Source organism: Monodelphis domestica, chromosome 2 (assembly GCF_027887165.1).
Source record: "Monodelphis domestica isolate mMonDom1 chromosome 2, mMonDom1.pri, whole genome shotgun sequence".
Classification (NCBI taxonomy): domain Eukaryota; kingdom Metazoa; phylum Chordata; class Mammalia; order Didelphimorphia; family Didelphidae; genus Monodelphis; species Monodelphis domestica.
Window position 1 is genome coordinate 544,058,471 of NC_077228.1, and position 22,762 is coordinate 544,081,232.

The 22,762-nt window shown below is 48.7% G+C and overlaps 2 protein-coding genes across 16 annotated transcripts in view; one reads left to right on the forward strand and one right to left on the reverse strand.

The window, feature by feature from the left end:
• The window catches only part of LOC100026020 (zinc finger protein OZF-like), a 515,718-nt gene that overhangs the window by 334,743 nt on the left and 158,213 nt on the right, over positions 1–22,762 (forward strand). The gene's annotated exons all lie outside the window — the stretch shown is intronic.
• On the reverse strand, positions 856–22,533 carry LOC100023413 (zinc finger protein 345-like). Of its 6 annotated transcripts, none has more exons than XM_007486111.2 (5): positions 18,789–19,154; positions 18,540–18,620; positions 12,400–12,526; positions 11,527–11,622; positions 856–1,035 (listed from the first exon to the last, which is right to left on the reverse strand). In XM_007486111.2, the coding sequence occupies exons 2-5, from the start codon at positions 18,573–18,575 to the stop codon at positions 986–988; spliced, it is 309 nt and encodes a 102-aa protein (XP_007486173.1). In that variant the 5' UTR covers positions 18,576–18,620; positions 18,789–19,154; the 3' UTR covers positions 856–985. The 6 variants fall into 6 exon arrangements, with proteins under 6 accessions (XP_007486173.1, XP_056670496.1, XP_056670494.1 ...); XM_056814516.1 differs by lacking the exons at positions 856–1,035; positions 18,789–19,154 and adding exons at positions 6,679–9,282; positions 22,222–22,523; XM_056814515.1 differs by lacking the exon at positions 856–1,035 and adding an exon at positions 6,679–9,282 and having other exon boundaries at positions 19,090–19,226.

Consider the following 22,762-nt stretch of genomic DNA (forward strand, 5'->3'; position numbering starts at 1 on the left):
AAGAAGCAGTTTCAGATGAATAAACCAAAGCTGTCTATAGTCACAAGAAGGTTCTAAATCACTATTGGTACCATTTCATTTTTTCAATTACACAGTAAATCAATGTTTAAGCTTTTAAAAACGTTTTGAGCCCAAATCTCCCTTTCTCCTCTCCTAGAGACAGCAACTGCTGTAGATTAGAAATGGAGGGGATGCGCATCAGTTGGGGAAGGGCTGAACGAGTCGTGGCATGTACTAGTCATGGATTATCATCCAGGACAATTTCCAAAACAGTCTGGAAAGACATATATGAACGGATGCGGAGGAAGTGCAGAACCAGGAGAAAGAACATTGTCAAAGTAACAGCAATATTCTGTGCGGCCACCCGTGAAATATTCTCAGCAATACAATGAACCAAGACATTCTGAAAGGTTTATGATAAACAATGCTGAGAAGGAACTGATGGAGTCTGAATGGGGACTGAAGCAGACTGTTTTGCATGAAGAATGGAGAGCATTTGGGTTCTGGGAAAGGTATGTTAAAAATTGCAATTATATGTAACTGGGGAAACATAACATTGTTTTAAAAAATAAACTAGTTGGCATTCCAGTTCTTGAGGCACCAGAGAAGGGGAGGTCAGCCACATTTCCCTAGCTTAGTGAAGCTGTTTTGATCCACCCACCTGAGGAAAGGTGTTGGGGAAGGGGTTGAGATCTCTAGGATCACCTCATTAAAATATCTGCTGATTGGGACTGCCAGGCCGTCAGAAAGAAGCTACAACTCAGATAGGAATCTCTCAGTTTCCTGCATAGTCTTTCCATGCAGAGCCAGCATGACCTTTTTTTAGGACTAGATCACATATGACTACTAATAATGTTATACTTGAAGAAACAGCCTCGTTTTATTTATTGGTTAAAATTCCAAGTGCTCCAGCCCCAAGCTCCAGCAGGCATGCAAATAACTTTCCCTTTTAATACGGAATCTCTTTAACTTAACAGGGTTTCCTCTATATTCGAGGGTTGGGTTTTTTTTCACAGTTGACAGAACAAAATTCACCTAGAAGGAAAAAAAAAGAGCAAGAATCTCAGAAGAGGCAGAAGAAATAAATAAATAAACAAATAAACAAACAAACAAATAAATAAAGAAATGTCAGTAGGAAGAGGGCATAGCAGTGACAGACTTCAAAATAAACTATAGAAACAGTAGTCACCAAAACAGTTTGGCAGTGCCTAAAACAGCCAGCTTGACCAGTGGACTAGGTTAGGAACCCAACCCAGAAATAAGTCTAGAGTCTAAAAAATCCAAAGGTTCTCTCCTAGACCCTCCTCTTCTCACTTTGGTGATCTCATCAGCTCCCATGGATTTCATGACAACGTCTATACAATTCTCTATCTCCCTCTCCTGGCCCCCACGCTCTGCTGACTTCCAATTTCACATCTTCAATTGCCTTTCAGACAGCCCAAATTAAATGTAGACATTTTAAACTCAATATATCAAAACCAGAATCCATTATCTTCTCCCCTAACCCTCCCCACATCCTACCTTTCCTAGTACTGTTGAAAGCAACACCACCTCCTGGTCCTTCAGCCTCCCAACCCAAGAGTTGCCCTCAACTCCTCTCTCTCACCCCTCCAGATCCAATTTGTTGTCAAGACCCATTAATTTCATTTTGCAGCATCTCTGGAATATACCCCTTCTTTCCTTGGGCACTGCCACCGTTCCAGGCAGAGCTTCAGCATCTAATATCTGGACTACTGCAATTGCCTTCTGCTTGTCTCATCTCTCTCCATTCCTGCCCATCCTCCATTCAGCGACCAGTGAAAATGAAGGTCTGACCAGGTTACTCCTTACTCAATAAACTCCAGTGGCTCCCTATTGCTTCCAGGAGTAAATACACAATCCTGTTTGGCATTCAAAGCCCTTCATAACCCAGCACCCTCCTACCTTTCCAGACTTCTTACACTTTAGTCCTTGAGACACACTCTTCCATCCAGTGAAACCAGCCTCCTGGTCTTCCAAGAACAAGATGCTCAGCTTTGGGCATTTCTTTTCTCTGTTCCTATGGATAAAATATGCCCTGCCTCCTCTGTCCCAGTTACGGACCTTCCTGGATTCCTTTACGTCCCAATACAATTCTGCCTTATTCCAGCGACTCGCCTCTTTGAAGTACTTCCTACCTTTCCTGTCCAGAGATTGCTCTCTACAGAGTTGTTTGCATATTGTCTCTCCCATTCGATTTTAACCTCCTTGAGGGCAGGGACTATCTTTTGTCTCTTTTTGGATCCCCAGCCCTGTACGAGGTGCCTGGTACCTAGAAGGCGCTCAATAAATGTCTCCCGATTGGTGAGGCTTGCCGTTGCAGAGTCATGTTTTTCTAATCGAAGTTGTTTCTGCTGTGGAGGCCACACAGCATTTTCTCTTTAAAACTACTCAGGAACAGCATGTTGTCGTGCCACGTTCCCCTTCAATTGCACACATCATTCAGGGCTAAATCATTCCCCTCATTTTACGTGTTTATGCACAGATATCCAGCTCCCCATTAAGTCGACTTAGAGGGCACATTTGTTGACTTCTCTTTCTTTTTCAGTCTGAGATTTCTTCTTCCTGGGATATTTCCGGCCCCGCTGCCTCTCCTTAGCACTCACTTCTCACTCAGTCCCCTCTGCGTGGGCTTTCCTTGGAGGCTCAATCTCAAAGCGTCTCAGCTTCTTACTACCCTCCGCAATTTGCTGATCCCTAGTTTACATCTCTGCCCCTGCTGACTTTTGGGTGGCCAGAACTGGCTTCAGCTGGGTGTCAGGCTCCTTCCTCAGGCGAAATCCCCCCCCAGTGTCATGTCTTGGTGAGCCGTCCTTTGCTTGGTTCTTTGGCCTCATCCTGGCAGTTCAGTCTAGGAAAGCCCCAGCACTTGGAATTCAGAGGTATGCAGCATTAGTGCTTCCAGAATGCAGCCCCGGACAGCCTTTTGCTCCAGAAGGCCTGTGGAGACTTTCACTGCCTGGAACCAGGGCTCTATGGGAAAGAGGAAGGACCAGGGGGTAGAGGTCGGCTTTGATGTAAGCCTGTCATATCCTTGGCTCAATGCAGTGTGTGTTGGGGGCAGTCAAGCAGGGGATCCTGTGTGACCTCAAGAGTTCGTGAGCCTCAGTTCCTGAGTTTGGAGGGCTTTTTCTTTCTTTCATTTTTTCCTCCTTCCTCTTGGATTCTTGGTGTCCTAAATCATAGAAACGGCTGAAGTTGTTCTCTCTTTGGTACGTAGTTTCCGTATTGAGCAGGGCTGAGAGGTCGTGAGGATCAAAAAGAAAAAAATGTCCAGTGTGCTCTCTTGTTGCTCAACTGTCCCAGAAGTCAGAAATTAAACAAAAATGAGACACACAAAGCTAAGCCAGTAAAGGAGAAGGCCTGGGTGGGGGTCTGGCTGTTCCTTGTGTCTTGGTTTTCTCTCAGTACTCCCAGATTGTCCCTTTACATGCCATCCATTGTGGTCTTACAGAAGGAAGCTGCACATGTGGCCACCCAGGCTCATTGCGTGGTTCCTCCTCAAAAGTCCCCAAAGCCCTGCCATCACAGCCCCACCCAAGGGCTCACTTCATATTCGTTATGAGGACTCTCCTGAGATTGGGAAAAACCACAAATCACTGGGGGCTTCTTTTCGGACAACCAGCCTCTTGCCAGAGGACATCATACACTCTCCTGCTATTTCCTCTCCTCCAGGTCGTTAGAAAGCAAGGCAGTATTCTCTCAATTTGGGGGCAGTTGAGCCATCCTGGAGAAAATGGACCTGAAGGTGAAGGGGAGCCAATAACCTTTAAGTGGTGCCTGTCAGGGAAGAAATAAGGAAGGGCCAGAGCAGGTCAACTGTTATGAAGTCCCAAAGTGATCCCGGTGGAATAAGAGGCCCTAGAGCCTGGGTCTCGGAAGTTTCTGGATGGGGAGCTCCTCCTATTCCGAGGGCAGCATTGGTTCACTCTAGATCTGGTTTCTGGAAGGTGAGACACATGACTCCAGTAGGCAAGGGTATGATGACAGCGGGCAGCATCAAACCCTCTTTCCCAGATCCATGTACAAGAAGAGGGCCAATCTGCCAACTTGAGGACCACGTGGAGCTGGTGGATGCTCTGATTGGGACAAAGTCCCACTGGGCCGAAGTAGCTCCCTTGTTCTTAATTAGGGAAAGTCATATGGGCCTGACCCGTGTCCAGATTAACCATGGACCCACTGCCCCATCTGCTGCTTTGGTTTGGCAGAGGGAAAACGCTACAGGCTAGGGCGGATTCAGGCTGGTTTAAGAGTCTGGGATTGAGACCAGAATGACAAGACGCTTTTGTCTAACAGTTAACAAAATGAACAGTTTTACAAAAAAAGATAATGAAGTTCACTCAGCCACAGCAAGGAAATAATAGTGAGCAACGGACTTTGAGTTGGCTCTGCTGCTTTGAGAGTCCGCTAGTCCGAAATGTGAGGGAGGAGCTCCTGCCTCTTCCTGAGCTATTTGTACGCCAACCACTACCAAGTGACCCCCATGCAGTGACCGTAACAGCCCACGGCTTAGTTCCATGAGCCAATTAGCCTGTATTGGGTAGGTCTTGAGACGCTGGGCCTCCCATGTCTAACGGATGCTAACCTGGGCACAAACAAGTGCATGTAGCTGCATGCATCCCTTTTTTTTTTTCTTTTTGAGGCTTAGATATGTTAGACCTGATCCCAGAGCAGAGAACCTCTGAGTATTCAGCCCTCGACTAATTGACCAGATCCATGGCCACAACACAAGAATTAAGCTAAATATTTTACCCAACCTGATGCTTACATTTCTCTCCCATATTATCCTTTTGGCTTGCAGTTCAGCCCACTTAGACCATCTAGGACACCCAATCTCTTCGGTGCCCGAAGACACTTGTACAGTACAGTTGGGGTGTTTAGGGAAGAATAGAACCTTGCTCGGTCCTTTTCAGGGCTGCTTTCTTCTTTTGGTGTCCACCTGCCACCCAACTCGTATTTGTTGCTCCAAGAAGCTATAACATGCATTACCACCTTACCCCACTAGAACCATCTCAGTAGACGGGCTAAACCAGGTTGGGAGTCACTGACTGACCTCAAACCTGTGGTGAGTTAAGAGGGTGTCTATCTCAGACATGCAAAGATTTCCCCTGGCAGAAAGGAAAGAGGAGAACAATTTGTTCCACCATCACAAAAGCAGAAGCAGGTGCTGTGGAATGCTTAGAGCTTGGTTGGACACTGAAGAAGCCACAGTCATCCACTGCATCTTGAACCATCACCAGTTGTCTTGACTTTTGCCTTGTTTCTGGACTTCAATGACTCTGGAAGAGATTGAGGCTGACAACTTTGTGCAATTCTACCTCATTCAAATTCAATTTGTGCTTGAGTCAAAAAACATCAGCCACTGATGTCATTTGGGTATAAAGGACAACACCCAACCAACAGTTGTACGTGCCTTTCTCATTGTGGGACCAGGCAAAATGGTATTCCTTATAAACCATGGCCAATTGAGCTAGTGTAGGAGGTAGGGACTGAGATTGAAGGCCGTGGCCAATGCCACTAACACCAGAGGGGCCAGGTGGAGTGTCACCTTGAATTTAGTTTAATTTCCATTTCCATTGAACAAGAGGCCTCCTGGGCCCTCCCATCTTTTTAGAGGGACTAACTTTTCTTACTCGATTCACAATAGATGACTTGCTGAGAGGTGTTGGTCTGACCCTGTGTCATCCATTCAGTAGTTAGGGGATCCTGTAACAGCTAAGCAACTGCTTCTTCATGGTCATTGGTTTGGCTTGGCTACTCAGAGGTTTGCCATAGACTAAATGGAGATCTCCAAAAACAGGGGGTCATAAAGGCCCAGTGGAAGAAGATTTTTGGATGGTCTACTTTAGTCCTTCCAGGACTGTATTCTGTTCAGGGCCTCAACAGAAAAGAAAGACTTAGAAGTATTTCAGGAAATGGGTTTCCTGCCTCCCCTGTTCCCTCCAAAAAATCTTAAGTGGGCAACCTTGAGATCAAAAGGGCTTCCTTTCCCTACTATGGGGAGATGGATGTCAACTCGTCTTAGAGTATCTAGATTAACGGGTTCCTCTTATCCACAAGATTCTGGATTATCTAAGAGTTTATCTATTTTTTGGAACCTCAGACTATATGTTTTTATAAGCATCAGAATAACTTCCAAATATGCCATCCACATCAAATCCTCTTTTGTGACAAACAAAACAATTAAATAAAACATAAGCCCAAACAACCACATCCAAAAGTACATGCAACAGTTGATGTGCCTAGATCCCCACATTTCAAGTGAGAAGCTAGAGGTTCATTTCCTCCTCTTTTCTCTAGGAACAAAGCAGGTCCACATAATTAATTAGCAGCATTTAAGAAGCGGTTTCATTTTCACTGTAATAATTTTCCCTATGTTCTTCTGGTTCTTTTTTCTGCATTCATATAATTTTTCCACAGATCTGTGAATTTCTTATATTTGTCATTTCTTGGGGTACAATATTCCAGCTCAAGCACACACCAAAATTTGTGTAGCCATTCCATAACCAATATATACACCTAATTTGTTTCTAGGGGTTTTTTGGTTGCTGTTCTACGTTGAATCCATAAAGCTGCTATAAGTGCTGTTATCTATGGGTTCTTTATTTTTTTCCAGTGATCTCAGCACATGCCCAGTATGTGAATAACTGAGTCAAAGGGTTTGAACAGTTACAAATTTTTATTTTTATTAGTATTCTGTGAAATTTGTAAATTATTTTGAGAAGCATTTTTGTTAACCAAAAAAACAACAACAACAAAAAAAAAACCTATGAATACTGGATTCCACCCAATTATTTAGCTCTTATTTTGTTTCATTTCTCAGAATTTTGTAGCTGTCCACAGTCAGGTCTTATAAAACCTTAGCCTAATTTCCAAATACGGGATGACATTTGTTACTCTGATGTCGATTAAGTGATCCTCTCAGGCTGAAGGCCTTCCCACATTCATTACATTCATAAGGTTTCTCTCCAGTATGAATTGTCTGATGTCTGGTGAGGTGTTCTTTCCGGCTGAAGGCCTTCCCACATTCATTACATTTATGAGGCTTCTCTCCAGTATGAATTCTGTGGTGTTGAGTAAGGTGTTCTTTCAGACGAAAAACTTTCCCACAGTCATTGCATTCATAAGGTTTTTCTCCAGTATGAATTCTCTGATGCCCAGTAAGATGTCCTCTCTGGCTGAAGAACTTCCCACATTCCTTACATTTATAAGGTGTCTCTCCAGTATGAATACTCTGATGGAGGGTAAGCAGTTCTCTTGCATGGAAGGCCTTTCCACATTGATTACATTCATAAGGTTTCTCTCCAGTATGAATTCGCTGATGTACAGTAAGGTGTCCTCTCTGGCTAAAGGCCTTTCCACATTCATTACATTTATGAGGTTTCTCTCCAGTATGAACACTCCAATGGAGAGTAAGGAGTTCTTTTAAGTGGAAGGCCTTCCCACACTGACTACATTCATAAGGTTTCTCTCCAGTATGAATCCTCTGATGTCGAGTAAGATGTTCTCTCAGACGGAAGGCCTTTCCACAGTCATTACATTCATATGGCTTCTCTCCAGTATGGATCCTCTGATGTCGGGTAAGGTATTCTCTTAGGTGGAAGGCCTTTCCACAGTCATTACACTCATAAGGCTTCTCTCCAGTATGAATCCTCTGATGTCTGGTGAGCTCTGTGCTCATGTGGAAGGCCTTTCCACATTTATTACATTCATAAGGTTTCTCTCCAGTATGAATCCTCTGATGGCGAGTAAGCTCTGTACTCAGGTGGAAAGCTTTCCCACATTCATTGCACTCATAAGGTTTCTCTCCAGTATGAATACTCTGATGTCGAGTAAATGATCCTCTCAGACTGAAGACCTTTCCACATTCATTACATTCATAAGGCTTCTCTCCAGTATGAATGGTTTGATGTCGAGTAAATGATTCTCTCAGGCTAAAGGCCTTCCCACATTCATTACATTTGTAAGGTTTCTCTCCAGTATGAATAACCTGATGTCGAGTTAGAAGTCCTCTCCGTCTGAAGAACTTCCCACATTCATTGCATTCGTAAGGCTTCTCTCCAGTATGAATTCTCTGATGTCGAGTAAGGTGTTCTTTCAGACGAAAAAGCTTCCCACAATCATTACATTCATACGGCTTTTCTCCAGTATGAATTCTCTGATGTAGATTAAGATGTCCTCTCTGGCTAAAGGCCTTTCCACATTCATTACATTTATGAGGCTTCTCTCCAGTATGAATACTCTGATGGAGAGAAAGAAGTTCTCTCAGATGGAAGGCCTTCCCACATTCATTACATTCATATGGTTTCTCTCCAGTATGAATCCTTTGATGTCGAGTAAGGTGTTCTTTCAGGCGGAAGGCTTTCCCACAGTCACGACACTCAAAAGGTTTCTCTCCAGTATGAGTTTTCTGATGCTGCGTAAGCTGACCTCTCCGAAGGAAGGCTTTCCCACATTGATTACATTCATAAAGCTTCTCTGCAGTATAAATTTGCTGGTGATGAGGATGCTGTGAACTCTGAAGGAAAGACTTGAAACAATGGTAAGGTTCCTTCTCGGGGTGAATCATTTGATGGGAAGTAAGGGAGGAACCATGGTCGAAACGCTCCCTATATTCACTATATTCAGGTGTCTCTCCAGTGTGAAACCTCTGATGTTCAATTAGTTGTATAGTTTGGATGGAAGCCTTCTCAAATTTACTATATTTAGAGACTTTCTCTTCAATATCAATATGCTGATGAGAATTAATATATGCACTGAAGCCAACAGGTTTCCTACATTCATTCAAATTATCTTGTTTATCTTCAAAGTAGAGTCGATGATATGTAATAAAGTCTGAATGAGAAGTGAAGAATTTCTCACATTCAGTATGCCTAGAATCCATCTCTTTAGAGCAAATCCTAGGCCACTTCCTTGGTTCTGAAGACAGAATGTTTTTTCTGCCTGAATCACATCTGTGGAGATCCTCTCTTATAATTACTCTTTGTTGCACAAAAAGCTTTGGTTCCAGACTGAAACTTTGGGCATACTTATTACCTTCAGAGCCTCTCACATCACTGTGAATTTTCCTTTGGGTGACTTTTACGTGCTGATTGGTTTTCTCGTCAATGCTCTGCTGTTGCCCTAACCTTGCATCACATGCCCAGACTTCTTTCAAGGTGGACACAGAGAAACCATCCCTTGTCAGTCTGTTTAGAGACAAATTCTCTACAGATATGCCCACTTTGGGAACTGACTCTGTGGTTTCGGGTCTAGTCTCCCAATCTGAAAAAAAAAGAAAGAAAGGAAATGGAAATATCCCCTATGCCCACCTGCTATATTTCTATTTTGAACTTCTTCCAAAAACAAATCCTATTAGAAATTCAACCAAACAACAGTGTTTATATACTCACTGATAGTTTATATCACTCTTCATAAATTTTTGGTAGGAGGGAAGACATTATAGTTCAGAGAAATGTTTTCACTTCCCTATTGTCACACCATTAACTAGTAGCAGAAACAGAACAAAAACATGGGTCATCCTCAGTCTCTCTGCCTTCTATACAATGTGGTATTGTATACTGTGCTGGTCTTTCTATACAATAAAGCAAGGCTCAGAGTACTAAGAAACCTTTAAACATCAGCTTAGGGGCTACCCAGGGAAGATTCTGGTAGTAAGCAGGAGGCCAAATGGATTGCTCCTTGGTTTCACTGACAATCTCAAGTCTGAATTCTAAATCTGCTTAGGACAATGAGCTCATCCAGTTTCTTTTCCACATGTTTATGTAGTAGGGAACTTAGAATGTGACTTGTAAAGGCACAACTGTAGGCCACTGGGATGTTTTACTGGAGATATGATTCCAATTTAAATTAAGATCTGAGTAGTACATCGTCTGGAAGAATGTAGCCCTATGGTCATTTTGATATGAGGGTTCCTGCTTCTTCGATGGCTTTTATTCTCCCTTCCCCACTATCTTGTATTTAATGACCCTGCACATATATTTTGGGCACAATCAATAAGAGTACTGGGGGGTCTAGAGTCTGGAAGACTCATCTTGAGTTTCAATCTGGCCTCAGATACTTAGGAGCTGTGCAATTCTGGACAAGTCACTTAGGCCTGTTTGCCTCAGTTTCCGTATCTGCAAAATAAGCTGGAGAAGAAAATGGCAAACCACCAATCTAGTATCTCTGCCAAGAAGAACTCAAATGGGGTCACAAAGAGACAGACACAACCCAAACAAATGAACCACAACAACAAAGATGATTTCTTTGATATTTATTCTGCACTTATTTTTCATGTTAATGTTCCTGAAAAGGTCCTGGAGAGAAAGGATGCATGTGTCCCTAGCACTGAGCCCAGGGCCCACCACACAAAATGACTGTACGATTAATCGGGTTTTCTTTTTGTTCAGTGTTGCCATAGAGTCCTTGACTGTTGAGTTTCCTTAGAATTGTGCTCGATTTCCCAGAAACTCCTTGGGATTGTCATTGGTGTGGCATTGATATGTAAGTCAGTATGGGAAGCACTGCCCCCTTTACTAAGGACACCCTGGTCATGAACTCTGGATTCCCTTTCATTATTTAGCGTAGGCAGCGTTTCTCTTATCACACACAGCATTTTCAAGCTGCCCTGATCTGATCTGATGGACGTTCCCACAGATGGGACGCCTCTGGTCCTCGTCCCAAAGGGGGTTACCTTTTTTGTGATTCCTTCTTGATCCTCAAGATGAGTAAATCACAGCAGTGATTACAGCCTTGTATCCTGGACCTCGATGCTCTAATTGCGGGCCTTAATTATGTTTGGGGGTTGAAAATAGCAGGCTTTCTCCACATTCCTGGGCCACTTCCATGTAACACGGCCTCTCTCTTGCCAGTGGTAGGCCAACCATCAAAGGCCTCTTTCCTAGGCTATGGAGGCATTCAGAGATGGCAGTCCTGCCTCTAAGAATAAATTCTCACCTCTGACTCCAACTGCTTTGCCTTCACCCCATTAGGGGCCTTGTGCCTCTATTCTAACCAACTATTTAGTCCCCAAAGTTGAATAACTTCCATTTCTATCAAGTTTAATAGCCTTTATTAATGAGATTTCATTTCAGTTGTATTTCACAATGGCACACACATGCAAGATGTTTGTTGTAAGTGTGTCAAAAGTCCACATACATTTAAAAAGAGGGAGAAAATAAGAAAGGAAGAGGGTGACCGAAGAGGTCACATCAGAGACAGGAAAGACAAAAACAGGACACATGCTGGTTTGGGGTCAGTGGCTGTGCCAGGGTCTGAATGCTAACTCTGCTCAGGCTGCCTCGTCACTACACTCTCCCTCTCCTCACCCACAACAGGTCCCTGCCACCTCTAGGCCTGGCATCCCAAGAGCCTTTGAGAAGTCAGGATATTGACTGGCTCAGGCCCTCCTTTGGACACACACAGCCTGGGCAGCTCGGAGCAGAGGCTCTAGGGACGGGACTGCAGCGACTGACCAGTGGAGACACTGTTCTCAAGAGCTCCCCTGGGGATCAGTCACTCACTCACCTGGGTGGCTGCTCCCTGGGACTCTCCCCTCTGGCCTCCAAGGTGCCTCCCCTCTCTCCAGCTGGTGGATCACCCGAGGCTTGGACACAGCCAGTCCTGCCCAAAGGAAGTAGGAGTTTGGGGTAAAGATGGAGCCAGAAAGCTTCTAATCAAGCTTCCCTGCCCCAACGTAAAGCCAGCACAGCTGAAAGGACCTTCCCTCTGACCATCTCCCAGCTCTGGGCATGCTGCGGCCTTGGGCCTTGGCGTTCCATCCGAGAAAGCCGAGGGGCAGAGCCTGGCCTGCACCCTGAGCCTCGGTCTAGGAGCCAGAGATACAGCTCCAAAGCCAGTCCCAGAGGAGCCACAGAGGCCTCACAAGCGCCCAGACGAAGCAAGAGACAAAGAGGGATTCCGCTCTCTGCGGCCTGAAGCTGCTCCTCCAGCCTCTGGCTTCCACGGCCCCCTGCCCCCTCCCAGGGACGCGGCACCCGTAGGTAACCTGAGCAGCACGTCCTGCCTCCTCACCAGAGGCCATCAGAGCCTCCGGCGCGAGTCAGCACGCCCGGACGTTGCCTCACGAGGGCCTCGGTTTGTGCTAACGTGGAATGGGAACCAGAGAATGCCAGAGTTGGAGGGCCGCCAGCTGGCCAACCTTCCCAGGCTGCCCACAGCTTCAGCTGCTTGTCCGGCCCTGGGCCCGACCGCTCGGAACCACTGAGCTGTGCCACAACGTGCCGCTTCCAAGGCCCGCGCGTGCAGCAGAAACTACGAAGAGCAAAAAGGAAGGGAAAAGGCCGGGCCAGCATCGGCGAGTGAGCGCCTCCCCCGGGCCAGGGTCGCGGCGGAGCCCTTTAAAGGAAGAACAAAGACCCCGATGGGGGAGGTCCTCACCCAGGCAGAGCAGGTTGCTGAAGGTCTCCAGCATCACATCCCGGTAGAGCTCCTTCTGCGAAGGGTCCAGGGAAGCCCACTGCTCCGGGGTGAAGACCACGGCCACATCCTGGAAGGTCACCGGCTCCTGAAAGAGCAAACCCTCCATGGGTGCTTGTCTGGGGACCAGCCCTGCGATGGCCCCGGGGGCAAGGGGAGGGGAGGAAGGAGAGGATCTCGTTCTCAGAATCCTGACCAGCCAAACATTTACTGCTGCCCTCTGCCTGCGTGACCTTGACCACCTCCTCTGCCCCGGCCTCAGTTTCCTCGCCGTCATCATTCTAGCTCAAGAACTCTGGTCCGACGGCCAAGAGCCCCCCAGAGGGCCTGGAGAGCCATCATGGATCACCTCCTGCAGCCCCCCCAAAGGTCCCCTGCATTTCCTTCAGAGGCCGGGCCCCGTTGAAGGCTAAGCCCAGGCAGCAGGCTCTGGAGCCGTCCGTGCGGTCCATGGATTCCGAGTCCGAGCTCCCCCAGCCTTGGGGAACGTCCAGTGTAAACTCCACAGAAAAGTGTCTGGGGCCAACCTGGTACCAACAGGGCCCCGACCAGCCCCGGGGAAGCCAGGGGGGAGAAAGGCACGTGCACAGGGCCAGAGCCTCCTGGAGGTACGTAGAGCCCCGCACCAGGGAAGAAGGCTCCACGGGGCACCCGAGCACGGAGAGGAGCTCCCAGGAAGAGGCCGGAGCTCTCTTGAAGGACAACCTCCGTCTGGTCTGTAGACCCAGCAGAGCCTGGCCTCTAGCTTCACGGCTCGGCCCGAGCCTCCTGGAGCAAACCTCAGGAGGTCACGCCTTGGCTGGAGAAAAATCCAGGGGACAAGCCAGAAAGAAGGTGGGGATTTCTCAACAAGGCTGGGCAAAGGCTCGCAGAAAGATGCTCCGGCCACGGACACTGCAGGCGATCTGGACCAATTGAGTCAAGAGGCACCGACGCGACAAGGGAAGTAACGGGAAGGGCAGCGATGTCCTCGAGCAGATGGCAGGGGGCAGCTGGGAGGCTCAGTGGATGGAGGGCTGGGCCCAGAGACCGGACGTCCTGGGTTCCAGTCTGGCCTCAGACACTTCCAGCTGGGTGACCCTGGGCCAGTCACTTGACCCCCCTCGCCCAGCCCTCACTGCTCTTCTGCGGGTTGAAACAAAACCCAAACCCGAGGCAGACGGGAGCACCCTGGAAACGAGAAGGTGCTCGACACAACACGAGGAACATCCCAACAGCCAGACGTGAAGGCCTAAGCAGGCTCGCCAGCCCTCGGAACACTGGATCAGAACACCAGAGCCCGGCGAATCAGACGTGCAAACTGCCCCGGACTTGGGAACTACGAAGAGCAAAAAGGAAGGGAAAAGGCCAGGCTAGCATCGGCGAGTGAGCGACTCCCCCGGGCGAAAGCAGGAAGGAATCTCCGGATGGCACGCCCAGGAACGTCCACCAGAAGCCCAGGAAGGACCGAGGAGTCACGAGGCACGCTCTTGCCACCCAAAGTGACCTCCCCAGCAAACAGAGGATGAGCCTGCGGGGGGAGACGGGCCACGAGCCGTGACGATGGCCTCTCAGGACTCAAAGCTCTTTTCTAGCGCTTATCTTCCATTTCAGAATCAACACTAAGTACCAGCTCCAGGGCAGAGAAGCGGCCAGGGCTAGACAATGAGCGGTAAGGGACTGGCCCAGGGTCACACAGCGAGGGAAGTGTCTGAGAGCAGACTGAAGCCAGTATCTCTCACCTCTAGACCCGGCTGCCTCTATTCACTGGAACAGGATCAGGGAAAACGGAGTCCAATCAGTCCGTTGTTCAATGAATGGTTAGGAAGCACCTACTATGCGCCCGGCACTCTTCAACTCTGCAGAATGAAGCAAGAGACAGTCTTTGCCCTGAAGGAGCTCGTACTCTCCTGGGGAGACAGTAAGCACAAAGAAGGGGAGGCTTTCTGTAGCGGGTGAGGTTTCCGGGGAGACTTGAGGGCAGCTGGGGAGGTCCGTAGGTGGAGATGAGGAGGAAGAGGGCTCCTGGCCCAGAGCCGAGCGATGGAGGGTCTCGTTCCTGGATCTAAGAGGACGTGACGGCGCGTGAGAAGTAAACGGACAGAAGGAAGGAGGAGGCCAGGCCGGGACGGGCTCTGAAGGCCAAGCAGAGCATTTCGGATTTGCTCCGGGACTGCACAGGGGCCGGTGCTTTAGGAAAACCCTCGGGCCGATGAATGGAGGACGGGCTGGAGCGGGGAGGGAACGAGGCGAGCCAGCGGAGCCGGACAAGGAGGAGGCATCTATGTTGTCGTTGTTCAATCGTGTCTGACTCGTCATCACCCCAGTTGGGGTTTTCTTGGCAAAAGTGCCGCAGTGGCTTCCCATTTCCTTCTCCAGCTCGCTTTACAGATGGGGAAACGGATACAGAGAAAATCAAGTGACTTGCTCACGGCGACACGTTCAGGAAGGAGACTTTCGGACAACACGCTAGGAAGACCACAGGCACAGCTAGGTCTGGAGTCAGGAGGTCCTGGCTGTGTGACCCTGGGCGAGTCCCTTAGTCCCCACTGCCTAGGCCTCAGCACTCTTCTGCACTGGAAGGGGAACAAAGAATTGATTCTGAGCTGGAAGGTAAGGCTTTTTGTTTGTTCTTTAAGGGGCTGCAGAAGGCTTCCTGGAGAAGAGGTTTTAGTTAGGACTTAAAGGAAGCCAGGGAGGCCAGCAGACAAGAGGGAGCGTGTTCCAAGCATGGAGGACCGTCAGAGCAAATGCCAGAGCCATGTGCTGAAGAGTCTTCCTGGTGGAACAGCCAGTAGGCTAGTGTCACTGAATGGAAACAAAGCATTTTGTATTTGTGCCTGGAAGCAGTAGGGAGCCACAGTAGTCTATAGAGTAGGGAAGATCACATGATTGGACCCGCCGTTTAGGAAACCACTTCCACGATTTGCAGTATGTGAAATATGTCACGTAAATCGTCATAATAACCAAATATGTTGCCAAATATAACCAACAAAACTCAGTAAGCAAAACCTAGAAGAAAAAATTCTGTTCACAACAACTGTAGAAGGTAGAAAACATCTTCCAAGATTAAGGAATCTAAGTATTAAACACTGTGTGAAGGGAACCCCGTCCTCCGGGGGTTGTGGACTTTCTGCTCGTCCATTGGCTTGGCGGGAACACGCCAAACAGACACTTTGGTTCCTGAGATGGGCTAGAGCAACGCACAGGAAAAGGACGAGACTTGGAGAAGGAGGACTGCAAAAATGAGACTCTGGAGAAGGCTGGGTCTTTTCTCTGGAGATGTTCGGCTGGGAGCCCGCCTTCAATCCGGCATTGGTGGCTCGGGCGGAAGACACCCACGTGGGCTGGTAAGATCAGAGTGGCAGGCTAGGAAATGGTTTTCTATTTCCTTCCCTCCTCATTCCTTTCTTATAGATTAGAATTAAATTGTTAAAAGCGATCATCCTCGTGACTTAAGGGTTAATTATTTTATAAATGGCGACCACACCAATTTTGAACTAATATTCTATATCCAACTTCTAAATATGACATTTAGCATATTACATTTGGTATAATATTAATTTTTCAACACACTGCAAAAACAGACAGACAGACCTAAGTCAATGCATAAACATTAATTGTTCATGAGCAGATCAAGGCAATGCAATTTAAATGACAAAACAACCTAACCTAATTTAGTACTGCTCCTAACTCCTAAAAGAGTACTTTATAGAGCTAGGAAAAAGATGACACCAAAATTCAGATGGAAGAACAAAAGGTCAAGAATCTCAAGAGAAATAATAAAAAAAATGGTAAGGAAGGGTGGGTCCATCCGTCTATCAGTGCTAGATCTCAAATTATTCTACAAAACAACAAAATGATTTGATACTTTTTTTAAAGGAAGGAAGGAAAGAAGTCAGTCAATTAGTGGAACAAATCAGGTATAACATACAGGAGAAAACAAACACAACAGAATTGTGGTTGATAAACCCCAAGACCCAATTCCTGGGGAAAGGATTATCTGAAAAAAATGCAGAGAAAACTAAAGAACAGCCTGGCAGGAAATCCGTTCAGTCATCCTGTAACAAGAGAAACGCTAGGTATGACCTGGGCATAAAGAAGTCACATTATAGACGAATCGGAGGCGCAACAAAGAGTTTGCTTTTTTGGATCCACAGATAGGACAAGAGTTTATGACTAAACAAATGACAACGAAGATTAAACTTACCATTCTAATTCATAAAATGTAAATTTTTTTGCTTAACTCTAATACAGTAAAAATTAGAAGAAAAACAGGCAGTTGGGGAAAATATCTTTGTCACAAGTTTCTCTGCTGAAGATCTCATTTACTCAAGTGCACAAGATAAAGGGCTAAAGAAAATACAGCTTTTAAAGCAAGAAATTCAAACCACCAACGATTATAAGAAACAATCAAACCTCTAACTGCCTATTTAGGGAAATGCAGGTTAAAGTAACTTAGTAGTTTCACCTCATACCCATTAACCTGGAAAGATGACCAAAAAAAGAAACTGAGGCATGCTCGAGGGCCTGTGAGAAAGCAGGTTCACTAGTGGACTGCTGGTGGGGCTGTCCAGAAAGGTCTAGCAGATGGGAACGACAGTCCAGAGGTAGCCAAATGCACGTTTCTTCCCTCGCTAGATTGCTACTGAGCCCAATGCCAAAGAAGTCCAGAAGAGAAAAAGAACCCTCATCCGCAAGACTGTTTAAAGGGGCTCTTTCTGCGACAGCCCAAACTTGCCAACCAGGAGGTGGTCACCTTCGTGGGCACCAAATAGGTGGCCAAACTGTGGTCGAATGTGGAACAGGACATCCCGGGGCCAGGAGAAATGGTCAAACTGGGAGGATCTCCCCAGCCTGAAGCAGGCGGAGTCGGCAAACCGAGCAAGATGTTTATTTGTACTATGACAACATCAGGGAGAAAAGCAACTCTAGAGGCCCCACTCCGTCCAGTTCCGCCTTCCCCCTGGGAGCTCTGCGGGCGAAGGAAGCCTTAATCCCGAGGGAAGCTCCTCGGCCCCCCCAGGGCTCTGCAGGTTAACGGAGGCCAGAGATCAGAGGGACACACGGAGGGCAAGCGCAGAGGCTCCCACCAGGGGAAGCCACGCCAACTCCTCGAAGATGAAAAATGTGAGGCCTTGGTTCTTGGGCTCCTCTGGGCTTGGCCTGGAGGCAGGAAGAAGCCTCAGGGCTGGCAAACACAGCAGAGACTCTTGTCCAAACTAGGCCTGACTTTGGGGCAGTGGTCAGAGGGTTCAGGGCCCGAGTTCCAGTCTCTATGGCCTCTGAGGTCCCTTCCAGGTGTGAATCTGGGGCCGTAGGGCTGAAACGTCCTCCACAGCTTTCCTCACAAAGGGTTGGTCAGGTGGTCTGGCCCAGGGAACCCACAGCACTTGGGGCTGGCTGGGGGTCGTTCCCAACACCACCCTTTTATAGTTTGCCTTCTGGGGCCAAACAGAGCCGGTCTGACCCTCTTCCACAAGCTGCCCTTCAAATACTAACAGCTATCCTGGCCTCTCCAAGGAGCACCCCCACACCTCCTTCTACCAGTCCCCACATGGCATGAGCTCTGAGCCCTTCCTCTTCCGGGTCCCCTCAAGGGAGCCTTGCCAACTGCTCTGCCCTCAGCTGGCTCTGGAACCTCACTGGCTGGGGGCCTGACCCTTCCCTCAGTGCCCCCCCCCCCCCCACGCTCCTCTAGTCCACATTCTTCCAGAGCCTGATTCCTGTATCCAACCAAGGCCAGGAGGGAGGTTCCCCCCACCAGTCAGGCTCTCAGACTATCCCGCCATCCCTCATTCTGTTCACCCTGCTGGGGCCCTTCCCGAGACTCTAAAGCTTCTTCTTCCATGTGGGCTGTCCCTGAAATAGGGGCTTGCTGCTGCTGCTGGGAGCCCTCATCTGCTGCTCTTTGGAAACAAAAGAAGCCTGGAAAGGGGACGGGACCCACGCAGCTGCTCCGGTTGGGGCCCGTTTAGTCCCCCTTCTATAGGCGAAGAACCCTTTTTCTGGTCCTCCTTGAGGCCCACAGGGGCTCCGGAGGCAGCTGGGACGGCCGTTGTGGGGCCTCTGCCAGCTCTGCCTCTTCTCGTTGGGGCCCAGGCCTGGGAGCCCCCACTCACCTGGCGGGCCCTGGTGGTCAGGAGCCCGGGGGCCATCCCAGTGTCCGGGCTTGCTCACTCCTCCTGGGAAAGGGCCGAGAGCTGTGGAGGAAAAGCCAAGCATCAGGGAGGCCCGGGATGGAGAAGCCCCCAGAGCCTCCTCCGCGATTGGAGCAGCCTCAGGATAAAAGGGAGCAGCTTCCGCTCCCCGGGAGACTAGCCTACGGCCACTGGCCCCTCCCTTTTCAAAGGGAGCCTCAGTTTCCTCACCTGGAAAATGGACAAAATAAGTCACAAGTGCCCCAGGGACAAACGGCCAGAGCCGAGGCCCGGGCTTTAGGGCCAGGAACGGCCGCGGCTACTGAGTCAAACGCTAAGTGGGGCTGTGCGGAGGGCTGCCATCCATCCTCATTAATAAAGGAACGAATAATCCAGGGAAAGAGGCTGGGGGAGGGGAGAGGAGCGAGACAACAGGAGGAAGGAGGGGGAGGAAAAGGGATGAGGCAGGGACAGGGAGGGAGGACAAGCAGAGGCCGCGAGCAGGAGACAGGGGACGCTGCCGGACACTAACCCGGAGCTCCCCTCAGACACCCTCGGAATCTGCTCCTGGACGGAGCGGGACGGAAGGAGGAAGCGGAAGTCACGTGGGAACGCGCACCAATCAGCCGCCGCGGCGCGAGACCTGTTGCTTTCCACAGCAACTGCACGGTCGCTGACAGCCGCTCAATATCAGCACGCCAAGAATTCTGGGAAATGTAGTCTGGAGGCGGTGGAGGCCATTAGCACTCCCTCTAAGGAGCTGCCCCCCCCCCCCAGTCTCCTGGCCCCGCCCCAAGGGAGGAGGCTGACGGAGCTGTCCTGGTGCTGCTGCCTTGTCTACATTCCCCATAGACCTATAGAGTCATCGGCCCAAGGCCTGGGCACGAGATGGGCTTCCGCGCTGGAAGAAGGGTCAGAGGTTCTGAGTTCAGGTCCTAGGCTCTGGGGAGCAGCCCCGTCCCCTGAAGGTGTCAAGGAGGGGAGTCATCCGAGCTCCAGAGCCCAAGGTCTTAGTGCCGTTCCCCTGCGCAGGGGGTCATCTAAGCTTTGCGCTCTCCTTTCCCCCCATCCTGAGCTCACTCGGGAAGCTGGCAATGCAGGGATCAAGGAGGTCCAAACGTCCCCTGGATCGGGAGCCGGAAAGAGACTAGGTTTTCCAGACGGGAGGCGGGCCGGCAGGCCCAGGGACCGAGCAGAAGTCGTTCTCTGGCGGGTTCCGAGCTCGCAGACCCCGCTGGCGGGGAGGTTAGGTAGGGTTCCGTTCCCAGGCCCACGAAAGCCGAGCCCAACCGCATCGGAATCTACTCCAGCCCCAGGGAAGTGAGCCTCGCCCAGAAGCCTTTCGAGAGAACCCGAGGCAGCCATTTGGAGAGACTGACGGGTGCCCAGAGGGTCCTTCAGCAGCTCGACCAAGGCGGGCCAGCTAGTGCGGGAGCTTCTGGGACGACTTTTCCAGACCTTCAGTGAACTTTCGGCTCTCCCGGGCCAGTTTCAGCCGCCTCGATGGCCTCCTGCCCGGGAGAAGGGCCCGTCTCCGTCTCCTCATAACTCAAGTCAAGACTTGGCTCCATTTTAGGAAAACGGCTAGATGGCTGTTTGCAGTCCTGTCTGTCTAACTCTTCACCGCAGCATTTGGGGCTTCTTGGCAAACATACTGGAGTGGTTCGGCTTTGCCTTCTCCAGCTCATTTGACATTCGAGGAAGCTGAAGCAGAATTAAGTGACTTTACCAGGGCCACACAGTCAGTAAATTTCCGAGTCCAAATTTGAACTCGGGAAGCTAAGTCTTCCCAACTCCAGGCACAGGGCTCTAGCCACTGAACTATCTGGCTTCCCTGGAACTATTGTCACCCTATGTGATGGAATCAAGCTCACCACCTCTATGTGCTCTTTTAGATTCAATCACCAGTCAGAAGAGCACAAGAGTGTGTCACCCAGCCTTGGTCACACCTTTATAAGCAGTTTTCTCCACCTATTAGCTCTCTCACATCACATCTCAGGAACAATCATAGTTCCTTAATTTGCCTGGCACCACCAGAGGGGGTGGGTAGTGCCTGTGGAATCAGTTTCCCGTCTAGTTTGTTTCAACTTCCTTTCTCTGAGGGCCTGTCTATCTATCCCTGCACATCTCAGTGGAAACATGAAAACAAAGCGACATACTGCGGGGAGGAGTTCTCTTCCCACACCTTACACAACCCTCCTTTCATCCTCACTGTGACCTCTAATTCCCTTGACTCTTCAGTTCTCTCTCTGCACTAGACACTCTCTCCTCTTCTCATCGTGACCCCTTGGAGAATCAATTCAAATCTACGCTGTCCTCTTTTTTGGAATCTTTGGTCCCTTTATCACAACACCAATTACACCCAGCTAAGCCTCAGCTTTGGATCTCTCCCTCCATTTGTCACCTTTACACTGGCTACTGAATGAAGGTGGAGAAAATTACACTACCTTTCTGCCTGGGACCACTGCAAATTTAGGCTTAATACAATCTCAGTTGGGCTCTCACTCCTGCTAAGCAATTCTCCTAAACCTTTCTTAAAAACTCACTCTCCCACTTTCCACAAAGACCCTCCCAAACCTTCTTATCCCTCCTCGAACCTCCCATGAGTCTCTTCACTGCACTCTCAGCTGAAAACCTTATATCACATTTTACAGAAACAATTGAGGCCATTCACCCCAAACAGAGCCATTTTGCTGATTTCATTGTCATGCCTCTGAAACCTAGACAGTTCTGTGGCACGCCAGGCAATTGAATCACTTCCATTGAAATTATCTTAGATCATCACCTTATCTAGGTGCCAGACCCTGAGATCCTTTCTGAGCTGAACTGCCAAGCAGTCAAACTTTGCTGCAGAGATCACAACTCCTATGCGCTGACCACTTTGTTTGAATGCCAAACCCATCTGCCTACACAAGGGAAGTGTTCATGTCGGAGTCAGAAGAAGCACTTCAAGCACATTCTCAAGGTGTCTCTGAAGAGCTTAGGTACCAACTATGAGACATGGGAGACTCCAGCACAGGTCTGTCCAGTGTGGCATGACCACATGAAAGAAGGTGGTATGCTCTTTGAGAAAAGCAGAATTGCAGTAGCTCCAAAGAAACATGCAATGCACAAATTTAGAGATATTTCCATCCCAAATGTTCTTCCTGGATCTTTGTACCAAGCCGTGTAGAGTCTTCCCAGCTCAGGCTGATTAGCTACAGTTCAACATACTGTACTGTGTAATTAGAATCTTGTACTCCTGGACTTCATTTCCCAGAATCCCTTTCCCTTCATCCCTTTGTTGCATCCCTACATTTTGAAGATAAGTTAGTGTAACTCTACCCCTCACTTTCTCTTCTCCCATGTGTGTGATCTGGGTAAGCTTCTCTTTATTCAGGCTATCAATCTCCTCTACTTCAAGTGATTATTAATAAATCTTATAAGAATATAATACTTGTAATATTGGATATTAATTTTTAATCTTACATTTTTGGCGACCACTTTGGGAAATGAATTCTCAGATTTTTTACTCAGAGAGCCTCTCAGTAAAGACAGTAAGTTTACTTGGTGATGGGGATTCCACCCACCATGAGAGTCCAGAGCCTCTCTGTGTGTCCTGTGCTCTTCTGGCCCGGCAGCTGCTCCCACTCCCACCACTGCTGCTGCTGCTGCTATTGCTTACCATGAGAGCTGGGTCTCTGCTTGTCCTGCATTCTAGCAGCCAGCTGTTCCTGGATGCTCTGTGGCTGCCTTCCACAGCTGCCTCAGAGCCAAGTCTCCAGAAGGAGTGTGAAATTGTAATGTTACTCTAAAAACTATGATTCCCAGGAGCTCACTCACTTCCTGTTGTTTCGTGCAGACATAGACAGGAGATAAATTGGGTGGAGTCCCATGTCTAGCACTCTTTTCTTCCTGAAAAGATGAAGCAGAGACCCTAACCCTAAATACTAAGGAGATGGAGAGATCTGCCTGAGGCTGAGTGGAAGAGGGGCAAGAGAATCCTGGCAGTTCTGGAAGGAGAGGAGAATTCGAAAGCAACTGACTCCCACTTCCAGCCTGGGAAGGGGAGAAGGAGGTTTCCTGAGTCTGAGGAGAGTGATGAACCAGATTTCCCTGCCTGTGGGGGACCTGTCTCCATTGAGAGACCCATGATAACTCTTCTGTGATTTGTCAACAGTTACCTGATTCTCAAGAGGGATTTTGTTGGACTCCTTTTGCCTGAG